The sequence below is a fragment of the Nomascus leucogenys genome, chromosome 21, assembly GCF_006542625.1.
Source record: "Nomascus leucogenys isolate Asia chromosome 21, Asia_NLE_v1, whole genome shotgun sequence".
NCBI classification, from domain to species: Eukaryota; Metazoa; Chordata; class Mammalia; order Primates; family Hylobatidae; genus Nomascus; species Nomascus leucogenys.
The window spans coordinates 81655632-81676602 of NC_044401.1; the positions used below are offsets into that span (position 1 = coordinate 81655632).

At 38.3% G+C, this 20971-nt stretch overlaps 1 protein-coding gene and 1 long non-coding RNA gene across 6 annotated transcripts in view; one reads left to right on the top strand and one right to left on the bottom strand.

The window, feature by feature from the left end:
* Positions 1-20971, top strand: part of C21H3orf67 (chromosome 21 C3orf67 homolog) — a 277954-nt gene that overhangs the window by 125841 nt on the left and 131142 nt on the right. For all 5 annotated transcript variants that reach the window (XM_030801948.1, XM_030801947.1, XM_030801951.1 and 2 more), the window contains one exon: positions 3384-3540. In XM_030801948.1, the coding sequence (XP_030657808.1) occupies positions 3384-3540 (157 nt within the window). The remainder of the gene's footprint in view (positions 1-3383; positions 3541-20971) is intronic.
* LOC115832146 overlaps positions 1-20971 on the bottom strand; it is a 173699-nt gene that overhangs the window by 92825 nt on the left and 59903 nt on the right. The window lies entirely within an intron of this gene.

Below are 20971 nucleotides of genomic sequence, written 5' to 3' on the forward strand. Positions count from 1 at the left end.
GCAAGAAACTTACCCTTTCTTGGTTCAGCCAAGAGCAAGGTCTGGCAGCTCTGGCAGCCCCAGCTTTCCTTCCTCTCCTCTCCTCTCTCCATAGAAGGGGATAGATTTGCTTTTCCTAGGGAAATTGTTTTTAATACATTAGTAATAGATAATTGCTTCTTCTAACCTTGTAAATACAGAATTACAATTACAATCTCTGCTTATGCCGCTTATTAAACACAATATAGTAATAGAGATGAATAAGGTCATTGTAAGCTGATTTTCTATCGAGAAATTATAACTAAAGTGAAAAATTATTTTTAAAGCCACAAGAATAAACATCATAAGACCCTGGTCTCTGTATACCATTTTGGGAGTGAGAAAACAGAATGAGGTTCTAAAACTCTGGGAAGAGATGTACTTCAGGATTGCCAGGGTATGAAATTGTGGTTTCTTGTTTGTCATTTCCTTTTGGAAGGACAGTGCTGGCTAGAACTGTGCACTGTTAGTAAAACAGGCTTTTTCTGCACTAACAAATGTAACTAATTTCCTGAGATCTTTTCTATAGTAATGGCAGAGAATAGGAGCATAGGGAATCAAAAATATGCTCCCAAGGATTTATTATTTCATGCACCAGAACTTGCAGGGTGTGTGTGTGTGTTCACAGAATTTGCATTCCTTTCAACAGTATAATAAAGCCATATTCCAAACATGAGTTAGTAAAAACTAGAAATTCATGCTTTGAATCATTCTGTCACCCTTTGCCAGTCAACTCCTTTATGCAAAATTCCATGCTGGAAATAAATAGCATAAACTGACTTATTAATCCAAGCAACATACTAAATAGAACTGTATTTTCTCTATCAGATTTCTGTCTTTCTGGTGCATACTTCTTAAGGACCAATAATTATGGACATTTTAGATCAAGTTATTTCCTGCTGGACTAGAGTTGTACATAGAAATATAGTAATTAGAGATCAAGGAAAATGTCAAAAAGGGACTTTTAAGAGTGAATATCATCAAGAATAATGAAAATAATATTTTTTAAAGTTCAGCTGTAACTCAGATAATCCACCTCTTGGTAGTAGAGAGTTTAGAAATACTTCAGAAAATATATCACAGCATTTATATGAACAATTAGTTATTTGTTGAAGCATATGAGAATTGGAAGCATTATCAGTATCAGCTAAATCAAAAAATAATTTCTGTTTCCTCTAACCAAGGGGGATTTGTGAAAGTTATTTCCATCTTTTTTAGAAACCACCCCCATCTGTATTCCCAGGAAATTGATTCATTAAATAAAGTTATCAGTTCCCAGACATTTATTTGTTGAATGATTATAAAATGAAAGATTGAGTGTATGTGTGTAGGCATGTACACATACACTCAATGCCCACAGTCAGTGCACATACACACACATCTTAATGTGCTCATACACACACACACATATGCATACCCTTATTTGTTTAGTACATTCCATGAAGCATGAGTCCGGGTTGACAGAATAAAAGGAGCATGACCATGATGGATAAGAAAAGTGTATCATGGATAAGGATCTGGTTTCTTAGGACTCAGAGTTTTTGAAGGAGGTTGGAACTGACTCCCAAGCAGAGCTGGTGGTGTAACCAGCTAGAGATGGTCTAAACAGGTAATAAAGGGGCAGGACCCTGAGAAGAAATGCCCAGCATGTCATGTCCATGCCACGCTGAGCCTGGAAAATGTATTTGTTGTTCAAAACCAAACTCAGATGTCACCTCCAAGTCTTTCCTAGATGGGAAGACTTAGAGTCAAAGAAAATAAAGCAGATAATATTAAAAAAACAATGGTTAACTGTAAAAATATTTTTAAAGTTGTGTAAGGAAGGAAAAGGTAATCATAGAGAGCCACTTGGCTCAGATGTATACAGTATTTACATAGCCACAAGAAAGAAAACACAGAATATGGATGTTGAAGGAAAAAATGAGAGCAAATGAGAGAACAAATAATTATCCAGGGAGGATGAAGTAGGGGAAGCAGGGTATTAGCTAGCTAAGTCTTATCTACCATATTAGGAAGTCAGTAGCTAGTGTCCAAAATTGATGAATCAAGAGGCATTACTTTAAAATACGGAGGGAAGAAACAGTTAAATGAGTTGACGGTATGATTAGATGAGGGGTAGGGTGACAAAGAACTGTATTCTGTATCAAACTTTTGGTGCTATCTGGCTTATATTTGCATATAATACCATAATACAGTTTTTAAAATGTTTTTTTCAAATAAAGCTTTCCTAAACCTCCCCACATACCCACCATGAGCCCCCTCTGTAGTGACTATATTAGGTATATACCACATGTCTGCCTTCCTTCCCAGACTGGAAGGACTGTCTTATTTATGTCTGTACCCCTGGAGCCAAGCCCAGAGTCTAACACATGATAGGTACTTAGCATGTGTGGGGAAGAATGGGTCACTGGAATTGCTGACTGATGAACCAGCTAAATGATTGGGATTGGGGCATGATAAGAAGTCTTTTAGGACTAGGAACCACGTTTATACAACAATAATAATGCTAATATTATAATAAGGTTAATAATTATGATTGGATATCTAGAAACCCCAACACTTCCATCCCCTATAACCTGCATTTCACCAAGCCACAGTGTTCCACTCTGTGGCGTATCTACTGGATTTGTCCCTTACACTCTACTTCCTACATAAGCTTCCTAGCCAGCCCTCCTCACTTCGTGTTTAGATGACTGACAGGGACCAAACTAGTCTTTCTGTTCCTTGGTGCTCTCCATTCTGCCTCCATGTGGAGGCAGAATGAAGTATTGAGGGTCCTAATTGTTTAATGCGCAGAAATTAGTCCCTGCAAGAGTACTTTAAAAACTGGCAAATACCAGGCATAATTACAAATAATTACAAATTCTTTAGAAGAATCTATTTCTGTACAATAGGTTAATTGGTTATAAGTAGACAGCACTGACCACAATTTAAACCCAGCTTCTAATTTCATCCATGCCTTTTTCAACAAATACGAGTGGCTAATTGTGATCAAATTAGTCCCCTTGAAGGAACAATTGGCTGCTTATCTCTGATTTTCAAGATGTCACTGGTCTAACGCACCTGCAGTTAGCTTCCTGCTGGCTACAGATAGTTATTTCCCAAAGTTGTCATAGTCTTGTCTCATGTTGGGAATTCTGTAGTCAGATGACCAATATATAATTTAGAATTATGGTGATTTCTTTGGAAAGATCAAGTCAGTTTTTAAGCCAAAACAGAGATAAGTTTACCTAAAGGGGAAAATTAGTTTGGGTCCTGTTGATCAGGATAACTGCCTCAGCTCTTTGAATGTCTGCATATAGATGGCTTGTTCATTTATGTGATGATGAAAGGTACTTACTTTTCTTTGCATCTCTCTATTTTAGTGGTGCAATCTATGCATTGACTTAGTAGCATTCACCAGTGAAATATTCAAGGGGGCAGTTTTCCAGTCATTGGATGGAATTGTTGTCTCAGCTAACTGTAAACTACGGAAGATCTTCACCTTAAAATCAAAGCCACAAGACACTGCTGATAAGGATGGTATGTTCAGGTTGCTATCAAGATTTTTTAATTCTCTGATGTATTTTTAAAATTAGCCATACCTTTGGGATAGTATGAGTGTGTGGTAGCAGTTTGATGTTATGTCTGCTAAAGTAAATTTGTCAACAGTCGTGCTGATTTCTTTGTTCTAGATCAAATGTTTATTTTTACTATAGCTGAATGTCACAAAAAATGTATTAATCTTCTTTTTGTGGTTTTCTTTTTTCGTTATGGTAACACTTGCTATCTGTCTTAGTCGCCTTAGTTACAAACAACATAATCTTCTTTAGGTGGTTGAAAAAGAACAGAAATTTATTTTAGGAAATTAGACAGTTCATAGAATGTCAAGGATATTTAGAGAGTCAGCTTAGAGCCTATAGTCAAGAAGAATCCAGCCTCTCCCACAAGACTTATCTAAGGACAACCCCATCCACTTGCCACCCCCACCCACTGCCAGTAGCTACTGCAACTATACAGAGACTCCATAAGTCACATCATAATGCTGGGCTATAAGTTCCATAATTTCTGTTACAGCAGCCCCTGAAAGTAGGATGTTTTCTTCCCTGCCACCCTTATTGGAAGTAGATATATTTTTCTTCATGTTTGTCTCCACTGAAAGCGTTTGGTGTGGCTGTTTCTGATCTGTGGAGTCTAGGTTGCATGCTGCAAGGAAGGCAGGCAAAGGAATGTCTGATTCCTAAGGAGGCAGGATTCATTGTGTAGGAAAGTCACCAAATTAGGAAGGGTGTGCAAAAGATGTTGGGCATCCAAAAATCTCTGTCCATTATGCTGTCTTATTACTCTGTGTACATTTCAGGAAGTCATTTGGGAGAAATCATATTAATTTTCTAGTGATCAAGTTAAAATGGAAAGAGTTGAGTTCTTCCTCATATTTCTAGAGAGACTAGAAATATTTACATTAATTGTTCATAATTTGATTTATGAACAGGTAACTCAGCTCCCTGGAATTCATAAGGTAGCACACCACACTGCTAAGATGGTTTTAAACAACCAAAAGTATTGAAAGAATACTGATGCCTCCTTTTGATTTTCATCTGGGATTATTATTTGTTAAATCAATTCTTCTAGAAGTCCAGGAAGCAGGGCTGCATATAAGATGTCAAAGGTGATTACTTAGAAGTTTCTATCTAGACTTTAGATTTGTGCTCCATCTGGGCGAGTGCCTGAGAAATCTTGATGTGGCTCACTCTGTGGAACAGGACACTGTGCCTATAAATTTCATTTGATAATAAAGCACAGCAGTGTATTAACAGCTCTCCAAAGAGATCACACACCACAGTGTGGCTGCTCATCTTATGTACCCACTTACAGACTATATGAGAAAGTGAAAGATTTCATTTTTTTAAATGGCACCCAGCTAATAAGAAGCCTCAAAATTTATAGAAATATTTGTGCAGTGTACATCAGATCATAGGAGGTGAATCATAACCTGATTAATATTTTAAAATAAATGTAAAGAAAAAAATGGATCAAACATAGCAAAGTAAATGCATGTTTCAATCTCTGGTCCTTCCTCAAGCTCCACTGAAATTACAATATAGAAATAAAAAAGGCATAAATCCACCAGAATAAAGAAATGGGAGGGGAGACAATAACGGACAAGAGACGTTTGTAAATTTTGTAAGATTAAGCAATGACTTAGAAGAGCAAAGAAAACTGAAACCTTTAGGCTTGTAGAGAAGTTTGCCAAGGAGTTTCAGAGAGGCTCAAGAATTTGCAGCTTTACATACTGGCAAAGGCAGGCTAAGGATGAGGGCTGAACACAGGGAGATTGGCCAGAATTCTGTATGGGTTACTATAGGAGGACCCCAGCTTCCTGCTCTAACTCCGTATAACCAAGCCGCAGGAGATTTAGTCTCTGGAGAAACTGAATCTGAGAGCTTTTGAACATGGGTGCATCGGGCACTTGATGGACATCAAAATTAACAAGAAGGAAATGGATATGACAGGGAATATCCATGGTTTTTTTCAGAGTTAAGATACTGCATCTATAAAATAAGAATGATGTTTTTTGTTTTACTTCAATAAATATTTAATTGAGATGTATTATAAGTGTTACTATATTATAAATTTTATATGCATATAGAAACATGCAGAAATCATAAGTGTACAACTGGAGGTATTACCACAAAGTGAACACATTTCTGTAACCACCACCCAGATCAAGCATTACAAGCATCCTACAAGCCTGCTTATGTCTCCTCCCAATCATCACTTCCTTCCTTCTCCTAAGAGATCACCTCTATACTGACTTCTAACAGATTAATATTACCTATCTTTTACATTTATATAAATGGAATCACATAGTACATATTTCATGTATACATTCTTGTACCAAACATTGTTTGTGAGATTCATTTATGTTGTGGCACATAACAGTAATTTTCTGATTTTCAGTACTATATAGTATGCTATTGAATGGATATACCTGATTTTATTTATCTGTTTTCAGCTGTTATGAATAATGGTGCTAGAAGCATTCTTCTATACTTCTCTTGGGGCGTTCACGTAGGCATTTATCTCAGAGAAGAATGAATGCATACTTGAGCATTCTTAATTTCAGTTACTATATTTTTTGATTCTAGAATTTGCATTTGATTCTTTTTTATACTTTCCATTCATAAGATGGAGTTCTACATCTTGCTAACACATTTCTCAAATATGTTAATCAAACTTATTTTAAAGCATTTAGCTCATTAACTCCAATATTTGGATCTTTAAAGCATTTAGCTCATTAACTCCAATATTTGGATCTATATGTAGGCCCAGTTCTATTATCTGTTTATTTTTCCCTTGGTCTTGTCTCTTGGTATGCCTGATAAGTTTTGAGTTAATGATGGACATTGGGTATCAAAAACTTAGGAAATATTTTGAGGCTCTAGATGGTGTTTTCTTCCTCTGAAGATATAAAACCAAAAAAATAAGAGAAATAAGTGCAAAAGACTGAAAATAGGATGGAAATGCTAATATTAGGTATCAGTCCAGGGAGTTCACCATCAGAGTAAAAGGATTCCAGAAAGAGAACTAGAAGAAACAGAGAAATATAAGATTTCCCAGAATTCAAGGACAGATATTTTCAGATTGAGATAGCTCATCACATGCCAGAACAACTAATGAAAAAGACTCAGCACTGTGAAATTTTAGAACAGGAAAGATAAAGAGAAGATCCTTTAAGCTTCCACAATTAAAAAAAAAAACGTACAAAGGATTGGGAATAAGAATGATATCTAACTTCTTAATAGCAACGTTAGATGATAGAAGACCTTGAAACTCTACCTTTAAAAATCTAAGGAAAAATTATTATCAACCGAAAGTTCTGTATGCATCCAATCTATCAATCAAATGATGCAGAATGAAGATACAAGGCCTCAAAACTTTATTTACATTGTTTCTCAGAAAATATCTCGAAGATATTCTCCACAAAAATAAATGAGTGGGTGAAGAAAAAGAAGTATATAGGATTCAAGAAACAGAAAATTTCATCCAGGAGAAAAGCAAAGAGAGAATCTGCTCCAAAAAAGTAAAGTCTTAATAGCAAATATATGGAATCAACCCAAATGCCCATCAGTGATAGACTGAATAAAGAAAATGTGGTACACATACACCAGGGAATAATACTATGCAGCCATAAAAAGGAATGAGATCATGTCCTTTGGAGGGACATGGATGAAGCTGGAAGCCATCATCCTCAGCTAACTAGTACAGGAACAGAAAACCAAACCCTGCATGTTCTCACTCGTAAGTGGGAGCTGAGCAATGAAAACACATGGACACAGGGAGGGGAACAACACACACTGGGGCCTGTTGGGGAGTAGGGGACAAGAGGAGGGAGAACTTCAGGCAAAATAGCTAATGTATGCTGGGCTTAATACTTAGGTGATGAGTTGATAGATGCAACCAACCACCATGGCACATGTTTACCTATGTAACAAACCTGCACATCCTGCGCATGTACCCCAGAACTTAAAATTAAATTAAACTTAACTTAATTTAAAACAAGAAAGTAATGTCTTTAAGAAAAAAAAGCAAAGGGAATTCTAGAATTAAGCCCAAAAGAATTCAAAGGATGACTCTTGGACAGCACATCTGTAGGCAGACTGTCCAGAGTTTAGCAGAAAAATGGAAACTTTCAGGAGAAAAGTCTTCAGGAAAAAAAATGTATCTGATAGAGTATGATGTGTTTGAACATGAAGAATAAAATTGATTGTGATGTTGTAGTGCTAGTGGAGGATTTAGAAAGAATTAATGTTACAAATGTAGAAAACCTACAACAAAACAAAGCAGTTATCAACATCAAGGAAAACAAAAAGTTGTACAAGAGAAGAAATATCATAATATATCATGTAGCTCAGATGTGCACAAGTTTTTTTTAAGTAGACTTTATTTTTTTAGCAGTTGTAGGCTCATAGCAAAATGAAGCAGACAGTACAGTTTTCATCATGTCCCTTGTCCCCACACACATGCAGCCTTCCCCAGTGAACATGCATAACAGAATGGTACATATGTTACAACTTATGAACCTACATTGAGACATCATTATCATCCAAAGTCTATAGTTTACATTAGAATTCATTCTTGGTACTATACGCTCTTTGGGTTCTTGCAGATAGGTAAAGACCTGTGTCTAGTACTATAGTATCATACAGAATAGGTTCACTGCCCTAAAGGTCTTCTGTGCTCCAGCGATTTCTTTCTTTCTTCCCCTAACCCCTGGCAACCACTCATTTTTTTTAATTGTCTTCCTAATTTTCCTTCTCCAGAATGTTATTGTTCAAAGTATATAGTATGTAGCCTTTTCAGATTGGCTTCTTTCACTTAGTAATATGCATTTAAGGTTCCTCCATATCTGTTAATGCCATCATAGCTCAATTCTTTTTAGCACTGGATAATATTCCATTGTATACATGTACCACAGTTTATTCATCCATTCACCTATTGAAAGACATCTTCATTGCTTCCAGGCTTTTGCAATTATGAGTAAGTAAAACTGTTATAAACATTTTTGTGTGGATTCTTTTGTGGACACACTTTTCAGCTCATTTGGATATAGCAAGGATTGTGATTGCTGGACTGTATAGTAACAGCATGTTTAGTTTTGTAAGAAACTTGCAAACTGTCTTCCAAAGTGGCTGTACCATATTGCATTTCCCCCAGCAGTGAATACGAGTTCCTATTACTCCACATTCTTACTGGTGTTGTCACTGTTTTGGATATTTCACCATTCTAATATGTCTGTAGTATAAACTTTTTAGTATGATCTTAGTAATGTAAAACACTGAATAAGAATTTATCCAAAAATTATGAAAAATCATATTAGAAGGATGAGAGAAGGGAAGGAAAACGGGGTGGTGGCTTAAGAATGGTGAATCCTCTTTCTTTCAAAATAGGAAGTCAGAGATATTATCCAAAACTGACAAGTGAAAAAATGTTAGTACAAGGCTACTATGTATAAGTATGGAAACAAACACTAGAAGACATAGAAGATAAACTGAAAGGCTTGAAAATACTTGCCTCTGCATTGCAAGACTTCGGGATAAGGGAGGTGGAAGGGCAGCCTTAGGTGAAAGGGTAACAGTGATTTTTTTTTTATAATTTTATAGTACCACTGGAGCTTTTAAATAATATAGATGTATTATTTTATTTAAAAATTAATATTATTAAAAGTGAATGGATAATCCGTAAGGGAGTCTAAGAACGAGCATTGGTGTGATTTCTTTCAGGTATTTGGAAGGCCTGAAAAGAAATCTTATGAATGTAGCCTCTCAGATGGCCTGAAATGTTCTGAATAGACATGGGGAAGCACATTGTGGTTCAAGGTGCTGTGGTGTATAACCCCGTATTCCTTTCATCTTAGCTGCCAGTACTTCACCTTGTACGCACCGTATCTTTATGCTTCAGCTTCCTCATCAGTAAAATGAGGATAATACTTATTCCTTGATTAGGTAAAATGCTATTATCATATTTCCAGTGCAAACACGAAGTGTGTAAACCAAGTACATCTTAGAAAAGTTAAGTTGGTATTGTAGAGCCTAAGACATGGCGTAATGTTCCCACACAGTCCTCCATTGCTGTGATCCTGCACCAACTTTGTGGGTTTGTGTGAGTTCTGAACATCACTGAGCTTTGCTTTCTCATTGATTGCTATAAGGTTATTGTAGAGATCCAATCAAATACAAAAATAGATGTGCATAAATGATAATGCAGTGTGCGGATGTTAAACATTTATCTGTCTTCTATTCATCAGACACCGGGATGATGCAGCCCCTGCTTCCCTGCTCAGGGTCTGGCAAGGAAGCTTACATGTAATAGTGTATTAAATCCCACTGGTAACTTCACTAATGAGCTTACTTAGCAGTAAGAAGAGAGTCTGGAGCACTTGCCCCTTACTTGAGAGAGCCATTTGGTGAGGCGCTTGGATTTCACAGACCTGTCAAGTTAAGAAAAACTTGACTACCATAGGTTGCCGACATATGAATTTGTCAAATCAGAAGATTAAAACACACAAACAAGAGAAACTACAGTTATTCTGATTGTTTCATTAAATGAAAGGACATTTACACAGACACACACACATACACACACACACACACACACGAGGCACAAAGTAGGAAGGTCTTAATTTAGAAATGGAGGCTGACATTTTCACCATAGACTAGTGAAAATGACTTCCTGGATCAGTATCTGTCCAAAGCCACTGTTTGGGAGACACTGACCTAAGAAATTAACTTTCCAAACTGCATCTCGTTTTTTGTTTTTGTTTTTGAGAGGATCTCACTCTGTTGCCCAGGCTGTAGTGCAGTGGCGTGATCACGGCTCACTGCAGCCTCAGCCTCCCTGGGTTCAAGCTATCCTCCTGCCTCAGCCTCCTGATGAGCTGGGACTACAGGTGTGTACCACCTGCCTAGCTAATTTTTTCTATTTTGAGTAGAGACAGGGCATCACTATGTTCCCTAGGCTGGTCTTGAACTCCTGGACTCAAGTGATCCTGCCTTGGCCTCCCAAAGTGCTGGGATTACAGGTGTGAGCCACTGCACCTAGTCCTATACTGCATCTTGAAGGAAAAGTATTAGTAATTATTTTCCAAACAATGAAAATAGGACAATGAGTAGAAAAAGCATTTCAGGCGGAGGAAAGGGCATATATGTATAAAGCCATGGCATCATGAAAGGATCTGATATGCTCAAGGAACAAGTTCAGTATGGTGGCAGGGTAGAAGGCATAATACAATATTGCAACACTAGGCTGCATATTTGGGATGACATAAAGATGTAGAGCTCAGTTCCTGTCCTGTGAGTTCTATGTGTAATTATAGACATTAGAAAAGTTAATACAAGAGTTCATTATGAAGACAATTACACATAAAAGGACAAAGGATAATATAGTATAGGACAAATTGAGTGTCCTTGGTCAAGGAGGTGGGCAGTAGAAGTGATGCAATGATTGTGATAATAATGATGGTAGTGGAGATGGTGATGATGATGATTGTGGTGATGATTACAGCGTTACTTCTTGATGTGACCTAGGCAGAGTTCTAAACACTTGTAGATATGAACTTATTTAGTGTTCATAACAACTCTGTGAGATGAATGTTGCTATTATCCCCATTTTATATGTAGGAAAACTGAGGCATGGAAAGGTCAAGGAAGGTGCACAATGTCACACAATTCTTCAGTAGTACAGCCAGGACTTGAACCTTGCAGTAGGGTTCCAGAGCTTATATTCCTAATTATTTCAGTTTACTGCTTCTCATGTGCTGGTAGAAGAGAGACAAATTTAAAAAGGAAAGATACAAGAGATGCCATGGAGTAAGAATGCCAAGATTCGGTGACTGGCTGTGTTGAGGGTATCTATATTGCAATAAGTAACAGATATCTTTTGTCTTTATTCTGCAAAGACTGATTAGTCTGTGTTGAGAACTTTTTCATAGGAAACTTTTTAACCTATTTCTTAAATTCCACATTGGGATTTGATTTAAAAGTACTGTATTAAGTGCTTACTTGAGCTCAGTACTTTATTGTCCTTGGATTATTTAAATTGCTATCATTTCAGTCTAGAACTTCTTAAACTCAACCAAGCTAAGAGATTTTGCCTGATTCCTTTCTGTTCTCTCTTTACACAGTGGGATATAATAGAAAGTGAATTTTTTGGAACCTTGCATCAAGCAATTAATCAGTTTTCACTTTTCCAGAGGAATGACTTTTGCTGGACAAGTAGTAAAGCACACTGATTCAATTTACTTTATTACTTTTATGGCTCCTGAGGAGACATGAGCTGGCATTTTTAGGCATTTCTATGACTGAATTATTGATTAACTCATATCATTCTGTGTTTAAGATAAAAACCAGAATGCATATTTAGATAGATAAGAGAAAGAGGAGAAAAACAAGGGGAGTAGAACAAACAATGATAATATCTGTGTAGATTGTTAAGTAAAAGCAAGACAGAGGAGAGAAATGAGAAAAGAGAAGATCAAGTGATGATCCATGAAGCAAGATATGCTACACCAGTGATGACGATACAGGTTTCCTTACTCCCCAGTTCAGGTCTCTTTCTCAAATATTCTGTGCTCTGTGTTCTCTCTATTCTGTGTTCAGAAATGTGAGAAGAGAAAAATTAAGGTATGATTTTAGACCAAGAGCCCCTAGAAGGCATAGACCCTGTATTTTCATGTTTTTGTCTCTAGCAAATGACCTGGTACTGGTAACTTATCATAAATGTTTGATTAATTAATGAATTAAAGATTGGCTATTTATTTAACTATTCATCCATTCACTGTCTCTGTTCAATAAACCTTTATAGAGTGTCAAGCAATGTGAAGAAAATTTATTCCTTCAAAAGCCACGGAGAATCTAGAAACACTGACATCTAGCCTTAATAGACTCACTGAACAGGGAGGGGCCTTAGAGGTGCTCTAATCCAATGTCTTAAGTAGACAAATAAGGAAAAGAAGCCCCATGGAAGTGAGGCGTTTTGTGCTGCAGTCACACAAGATGGAATTCAAGACCTCAACAGTGCACAAGTTTACCTCCACCAATAATCAGAATGATTTTGTGGTTTTAGTATTTATTATTAGTTGTAATAATATTTGGTATTCTTATGTTGGGTGTTCCCTCACCTCTATTTTCATCTCCAAATCAGGTGAATGTACCTCATACCCAAATCTCATTAGCTTAAGGCTCTATTTCTATACCTTCCTGTAGTGGAGATGAACTCAGAATGCCCTTTCCTAGCAAATCACCTCAGGACAAGATAGGGGGTATGGTCTTAGTATAACAGAGATGCCCAGAAGCCAATAGTAGAACCCACAAAAATGGGGCTGAGGCTGAGATGAGTAAACTGACAAGTAGGCTTCAGAAGGTGGGTAATAACAAACTTCGCTGAGCAAAAAGAGCATGTTGTAACCCAATGCAAAGAAGCTAAGAATCATGATAAAACAATACAGGAGCTGATAGCCAAAATAGCCAGTTTAAAGAAGAACATAACTGAACTGATGGAGCTGAAAAACACATGAGAACTTCACAATGCAATCACAAGTATCAATAGCAGGCCAGTTACAGTGGCTCACACCTATAATCTCAGCACTTTGGGAGGCCAAAGCATGTGGCTTGAGCTCAGGAGTTTCAGACCAGACTGGCCAACATGGTGAAACCCTGTCTCTACTAAAAATACAAAAATTAGCCAGGCATGGTGATGCGCTTATGTAGTTCCAGTTACTTGGGAGGCTAAGGCAGGAGAATCACTTGAACCTGGGAGGCAGAGGTTGCCATGAGATGAGATCACACCACTGCACTGTAGCCTGGGTGACAGAGTGAGACACTATCTCACAAAAAAAAAAAAAAAAAGTATCAGTAACAGAATAGACCAAGTGGAGGAAAGAATCTCAGAGCTTGAAGACTGTCTTTCCAAAATAAGAAAGGCAGACAAGAATAGAGAAAAAAAAGGAATGAACAAAACCTCCAAGAAATATGGGGATTATGGAAAGAGACTGAACTTACAACTGACTGAGGTACCTGAAAGAGGCAGGGAAATGGAACTAAGTTGGAAAACATACTTCAAGATAGCGTCCAGGAGAACTTCCCCAACCTAGTAAGCCAGGCCAATATTCAAATTCAGGAAATGCAGACAACCCCAATAAGATACTCCATGAGACAATCAACGCCAAGGCACATAATCATCAGATTCTCCAAAGTCAAAATGAAAGAGAAAATGTTAAGGGCAGCCAGAGGGCAAGGCCAATTCCCCTAAAAAGGGAAGCCCATCAGACTAGCAGCAGACCTCCCAGCAGAAACCCTACAAGCCAGAAGTGATTGGGGAACAAATTCAACATTCTTAAGAAAAGAATTTCCCCGCTGGGCGCGGTGGCTCACGCTTGTAATCCCAACACTTTGGGAGGCCGAGACGGGCGGATCACGAGGTCAGGAGATCAAGACCACGGTGAAACCCCGTCTCTATTACAAATACAAAAAAATTAGCCGGGCGTGGTGGCGGGCTCCTGTAGTCCCAGCTACCCAGAGAGGCTGAGGCAGGAGAATGGCATGAACCCAGGAGGCAGAGCTTGCAGTGAGCCGAGATTGCGCCACTGCACTCCAGCCTGGGTGACAGAGCGAGACTCCATCTCAAAAAAAAAAAAAAAAAAAAAAAGAATTTCCCCAATCCAGAATTTCATATCTGGCCAAACTAACCTTCATAAGTGAAAAGAAATAAGATACTTTTCAGACAAGCAAATGCTGAGGGAATTCATCACCACGAAGCCTGCCTTGCAAGCACTTCTGAAGGAAGCACTAAATATGGAAAGGAAATACCATTACCAGCCACTACAAAAACACACTGAAGTACAGTGTATCTGAAGTACACAGCCCAGTGACACTGAAGCAACCACATAAACAAATCTGCAAAATAACCAGCTATCATCATGATGACAGGATCAAATTCCCACGTAACAATACTAACCTTAAATGTAAATGGGCTTAGTGTCCCAATTAAAAGACACAGTCACAAGTTGGATAATAAGCCAAGATTCATGGTATGCTGCCTTCAAGAGACCCATCTCATATGCAAAGACACACACATAGGCTTAAAATAAAGGAATGGAGGAAAATTTACCAAGTAAATGGAAAACAGAAAAAAGCAGGGGTTGCAATCCTCATTTCTGACAAAACAGACTTTAAACCAACAAATATCAAAAAAGACAAAGAAGGGCATTATGTAGTGGTAAAGGGTTCAATTCAAGAAGTGCTAACTGTCCTAAATATATATGCACCCAATACAGGAGCATGCAGATTCATAAAGCATGTTCTTAGAGACTTTCAAAGAGACTTAGACTCCCATACAATAATAATGGGAGACTTTAACACCCTGCTGACAATATTAGACAGATCATCAAAGCAAAAAATTCACAAAGATATTTAGGACCTGAACCCAGCTCTGGATCAAGTGGACCTGATAGATATCTACAGAACTCTCCACCCAAAAACAACAGAATATACATTCTTCTCATCCCCACATGACACTCACTCTAAAATTGATCACATAAATCCTCAGCAAATGCAAAAGAATTGAAATCATAACAGTCCCTCAGACAACAGCACAGCCAAATTAGAACTCAAGATTAAGAAATTCACTCAAAACTACACAAGTACATGGAAATTGAACAACCGGCTCCTGAGTTACTCTTGGGTAAATAATGGGATTAAGGCAGAAATCAAGAAGTTTTTTGAAACTAATGAGAACAAAGAGACAATGTAGCAGAATTTCTGGGATGCAGCTAAAGCACTGTTAAGAGGGAAATTTATAACACTAAAGGCCCACATCAAAAAGCTAGAAAGATCACAAGTTAACAAGCTAAATCACAATGAAAAGAACTAGAGAAACAAGAGCAAACAAACCCCAAAGCTAGCAGGAGACAAGAAATAACCAAGATCAGAGCTGAAATGAAGGAGATAGAGACACAAAATACCTTTCAAAAAATCAACGAGTCAAGGAGCTGGTTTCTTGAAAAAGGTTAATAAAGTAGATAGACCACTAGCTAGAGTAATAAAGATGAAAAGACAAATGAATCAAATAAACTTGAGCAGAAATGATAACCACTGACCCCACAGAATTGCAAACAACCATCAGAGAATAGTGTAAACACCTCTATGCACAAAAACTAGAAAATCCAGTAGAAATGGATAAATTCATGGACCCATACACCCTCCCAAGAGTGAACCAGGAAGAAATTGAGTCCCTGAACAGACCAATAACAAGTTCTGAAATTGAAGCAGTGATACGGTTTGGCTGTGTCCCCACCCACATCTCATCTTGAATTCCCACATGTTGTGGGAGGGACCTGGTAGGAGGTAACTGAATCATGGGGGCAGGTCGTTCTTGTGCTGTTCTTGTAATAGTGAATAAGTCTCACAAGATCTGATGGTTTTAAAAAGGGGAGTTTCCCTAGACAAACTCTTTTTGCCTGCTGCCATCCATGTAAGATGTGACTTGCTCCTCCTTGCCTTTCACCATGATTTTGAGGTCTCCCCAGCCATGTAGAACTGTGAGTTCCCCCTTAAGCCTCTTCTTTTGTAAACTGCCCAGTCTCGGGTGTGTCTTCATCCGTAGCATGAAAACAACCTAATACAGTAAGTTGGTACCAATAGAGTTGGGGCACTGCTGAAAAGATACCTGAAAATGTGGAAACAACTTTGGAACTAACAGGAGTGCCCAGAATAAGAAAGGAAAATGTGGGAAAGTTTAGAACTTCCTAAAGACTTGTTGAATGGCTAGTGTGTGTTGTCCTCCCTCCATGTGTCCTTTTATTCTCATCATTCAGCTCCCACTTATGAGAGCATGCAGTATTTGGTTTTCTGTTCCTGCATTAGTTTGCTGAGGATAATGGCTTCCAGCTCCATGTCCCTGCAAAGGACATGATCTTGTTCCATGTCATTGCTATTGCGAATAGTGCTGCAGTGAACATATGCATGCATGTATCCTTATACTAAAATTATTTATAGTCCTTTGGGTATATACCTAGTAATGGGATTGCTGGGTCAAATGATATTTCTGCCTGTAGTTCTTTGAGGAATCTGCAAGTGCACAGAAGTCAAGAATTGAGGTTTGGGAACCTCCACCTTGATTTCAGAGGACATGGAAACGCCTGGATGCCCAGGCACAAGTTTGTTGCAGGGGCAGGGCCCTCATGACAACCTCAGTTAGGGCAGTGCAGAAGGGAAATATGGGATTGGAGCCACCACACAGACTCCCTAATGTGGCACCACCTAGTGGAGCTGTAAGAAGAGGGCCGCCATCCTCCAAACCCCAGAATGGTAGATCCACCGACAGCTTGCACTGTGTGCCTGGAAAACCCACAGACACTCAACGCCAGCCACATGGAACTCTGAGTTCTCCATTAAACCTCTTTCTTTTATAAATTGCCCAGTCTCAGGTATGTCTTTATCAGTAGCATGAAAACAGACTAATGCAAGCTCTAATAAACAGCCTACCAGCCAAAAAAGAAAGCCCAGGAACAGATGGATTCTGCCAGAGGTACAAAAAGGAGCTGGTACCATTTCTAATAAAACTATTCCAAACAATTGAAAAGGAGGGACTCCTCCCTAACTCATTCTGTGAGGCCATCATCCTGATACCAAAACCTGGCAAATATACCACAAAAAAAGAAAACTTAAGGCCAATATCCTTGATGAACATTGATGCAAAAATCTTCACAAAAATATTGGCAAACCAAATCCAGCAGCTTATCAAAAAGCTTGTCCACCACAGTCAAATTGTCCATATTGCTATCAGCATTTTGGTTAAAGTCTCAGAGAAACCTTTAGAGCTAGTAGTTCTAGATGGACTTAATGGTTAGTTTTTATTTTAAAATAATCAACCAATGTTTTTTAAAAAACATTTCTCCTTTTATTGCAGGTTTTATACTGCTCACAGTTTCCCTCAAACAATAATCCAGTAAGTGGTGAACCAGTTCTAGGTGCAAAGGGAGAGTAGATATAGAGAAAGGAAAGATGTTGGATGATGCAGATTGGATTTGAGCCTTTTAATGTGAAATCTGATCTGCATGTCAACCATGTTTCTTTAAGATTCAGATCGCAGTTTTGTGATAGTCCCTGCCTTGTTGTATCTTCCATAAAAGCTTAGGAATTTACGGTTACTAGAGATTTGCTGTCTGTCTCTTGTTAGTTGTAAATTCAAGTTTTGTGTTCATACATTTCAAATTTTGTGTGCCATTGTATCCTTGTACTTGTCACACAAGCCCGGTAAGCTAAAGTTTTCATGATTCTCATCATAGGGTTCAGAAAACAGCATTTTATTTCAGGTTTTTACTGGCCTCCAGAATTCTCTTCATCTTCTAATTTAAAAAATCTTCATTTATTAATATTGGCATCGATGTGGAAATTATCTTTTTCTATCTCAAAGGAGTTTTGAAGTATATGTCAAGTATATCTGAAGTTAGGTAAATATTTACTATTTTGAGAGTTCATTTGCTCAGTTACTTTATATAGATTTTCTAAATGTTGATGACAAAGAATGGATGGACAAAACATCTGAAAACTAATATTTGTAAATCTAGTGCATTTTTAATGACTAGAGCGTTAGGACATTTAGAAATCATTGCATTGCTGATGAGTATTTAAGTTTTTAGTTAGATGACTGATTTTCCTTTTGCATATTAGGACATTAGGATCTAATTAGAAAAATGTCATGGCTAGGATGCACAGAAACCTCTTCTATTTGCTTTTATAAATTGTGAGAATTGTACATAAGGAAGTTTTTTGGGAGATGATTGGTTGAATTTTCCTGACTACATACATTCACATATATACACAAAATTTCTCCACTACATTCTAAAAACAGAAACTTTACTCGTAAAAATCAAGCATATATAGAAATCATTGTGAAGAATAAAATTAAAAACTATGCTTGAGCTAACCACCTAAAGTTAGTTTCATTTGGTATATTTCCTTTCAGTCTTTTTTGCCATTCACACTTTTTTTCTTTTTCTTTTTCTTTTTCTTTTTTTTAAGACAGGGTCTTTCTCCATCTCCCAGCCTGAAGTGCAGTTGTGCAATCATAGCTCACTGTAGCCTCCACCACCCAGGCTCAAGTGATTCTCTCACCTCATCTTCCTGGGTGGCTGGGACTATGCCCAGCTAATTTTTTTTTTTTTTTAAGAGATATGGGGTATGGCTATGTTACCCAGGCTGGTCTTGAACTTGGGCCTGAAATCCTTCCATGTCAGCCTCCCAAAGTGCTGGGATTACACGCTTGAGCCACCACACCCAACCCATTCATACATTTTATAAATTTATTTTCTATGGTTGAGATAGAGTTTTTTGTATCTATCTTTTTCATTTAACTTCTTATCTCAAGCCTTTCCCATATCATGAAGACATCTTCATAAATTCAATTTATTGTGGCTCTTTACTGTCTCATCCCATGAAACACTGTTATGTACTTAACACTCCTCAAGTGCTGGAAATTTAAGTTGTTTATTTTTCAGAAATTATAAACACTTATTTGCATAGATCTTTGAGTTTCTAATTTTTTTAATTTTAGAATAGATTCATAAAATGAAATTACTGAGTAAAATGGTATGAACATTTTTAAGGCTTTGGTACACATAGTAAAGTCTTTCTAGGATATTAATAGTAACTTATATTCCCACTTGCTACAAATGACAAGGCTTAATATATTTACTATAAAAGAGGTCATATAAGTAAATAGGAAAAATGTACTAATAGTAAAATGACTTACAAACATGAACAGAAAATTTACTAAAAAGAAAATTACAGAGAGACATCTGCACTCCCATGTTTGTTGCAGCACTGTTCATAATAGCTGAGATACAGAATCAACATAGGTGTCCAACAACAAATGAATGAATAAAGAAAATGTGGTATACATACACCATGGAATACTATTCAGCCATAAAAAATGAAATCCTGTCATTTGCAGCAACACGGATAGAACTGGACATTATGTTAAGTGAAATAAGCCAGGAACAGAAAGTTAAATGCCACGTGTTCTCACTCATGTGGAAGCTTTAAAAAGTTGATCTCGGGGTAGAGCCAAGATGGCCAAATAGGAACAGCTCCAGTCTACAGCTCCCAGCGTGAGCTACACAGAAGACAGGTGATTTCTGCATTTCCATCTGAGGTACTGGGTTCATCTCACTAGGGAGTGCCAAACAGTGAGTGCAGGACAGTGGGTGCAATGCACCATGCGTGAGCCAAAGCATGACGAGGCATTGACTCACTCGGGAAGCGCAAGGGGTCAGGGAGTTCCCTTTCCTAGTTGAAGAAAGGGGTGACAGACGGCACCTGGAAAATCGGGTCACTCCCACCCTAATACTGCGCTTTTCCAACGGGCTTGGAAAACGGGCACACAAGGAGATTGTGTCACACACCTGGCTCAGAGGGTCCTACGCCCACACCCACGGAGTCTCGCTGATTGCTGGCACAGCAGTCTGAGATCAAACTGCAAGGTGGCAGCAAGGCTGGGGGAGGGGCGCCCGCCATTGCCCAGGCTTGCTTAGGTAAACAAAGCAGCCAGGAAGCTCGAACTGGGTGGAGCCCACCACAGCTTAAGGAGGCCTGCCTGCCTCTGTAGGCTCCACCTCTGGGGGCAGGGCACAGACAAACAAAAAGTCAGCAGTAACCTCTGTAGACTTAAATATCCCTGTCTGACAGCTTTGAAGAGAGTAGTGGTTCTCCCAGCACGCAGCTGGAGATCTGAGAACAGGCAGACTGCCTCCTAAAGTGGGACCCTGACCTCCGAGCAGCCTAACTAGGAGACGCCCCCCAGTAGGGACAGACTGACACCTCACTTGGCAGGGTACTCCTCTGAGACAAAACTTCCAGAGGAACAATCAGACAGCTGAATTTGCAGTTCACAAAAATCTGCTGTTCTGCAGTCACCACTGCTGACACCCAGCCAAACAGGGTCTGGAGCGGACCTCTAGCAAACTCCAACAGACCTGCAGCTGAGGGTCCTGTCTGTTAGAAGGAAAACTAACAAACAGAAAGGACATCCACACCAAAAACCCATCTGTACATCACCATCATCAAAGACCAAAAGTAGAAAAAACTACAAAGATGGGGAGAAAACAGAGCAGAAAAACTGGAAACTCTAAAAAGCAGAGTGCCTCTCCTCCTCCAAAGCAACGCAGTTCTTCACCAGCAACGGAACAAAGCTGGACAGAGAGTGACTTTGATGAGTTGAGAGAAGAAGACTTCAGATGATCAAACTACTCCGAGCTATCAAGCAAATGGAAAACAAAAAAGGCAGGGGTTGCAATCCCAGTCTCTGATAAAATAGACTTTAAACCAACAAAGATCAAAAGAGACAAAGAAGGCCATTACATAATGGTAAAGGGATCAATTCAACAAGAAAAGCTAACTATCCTAAATATATATGC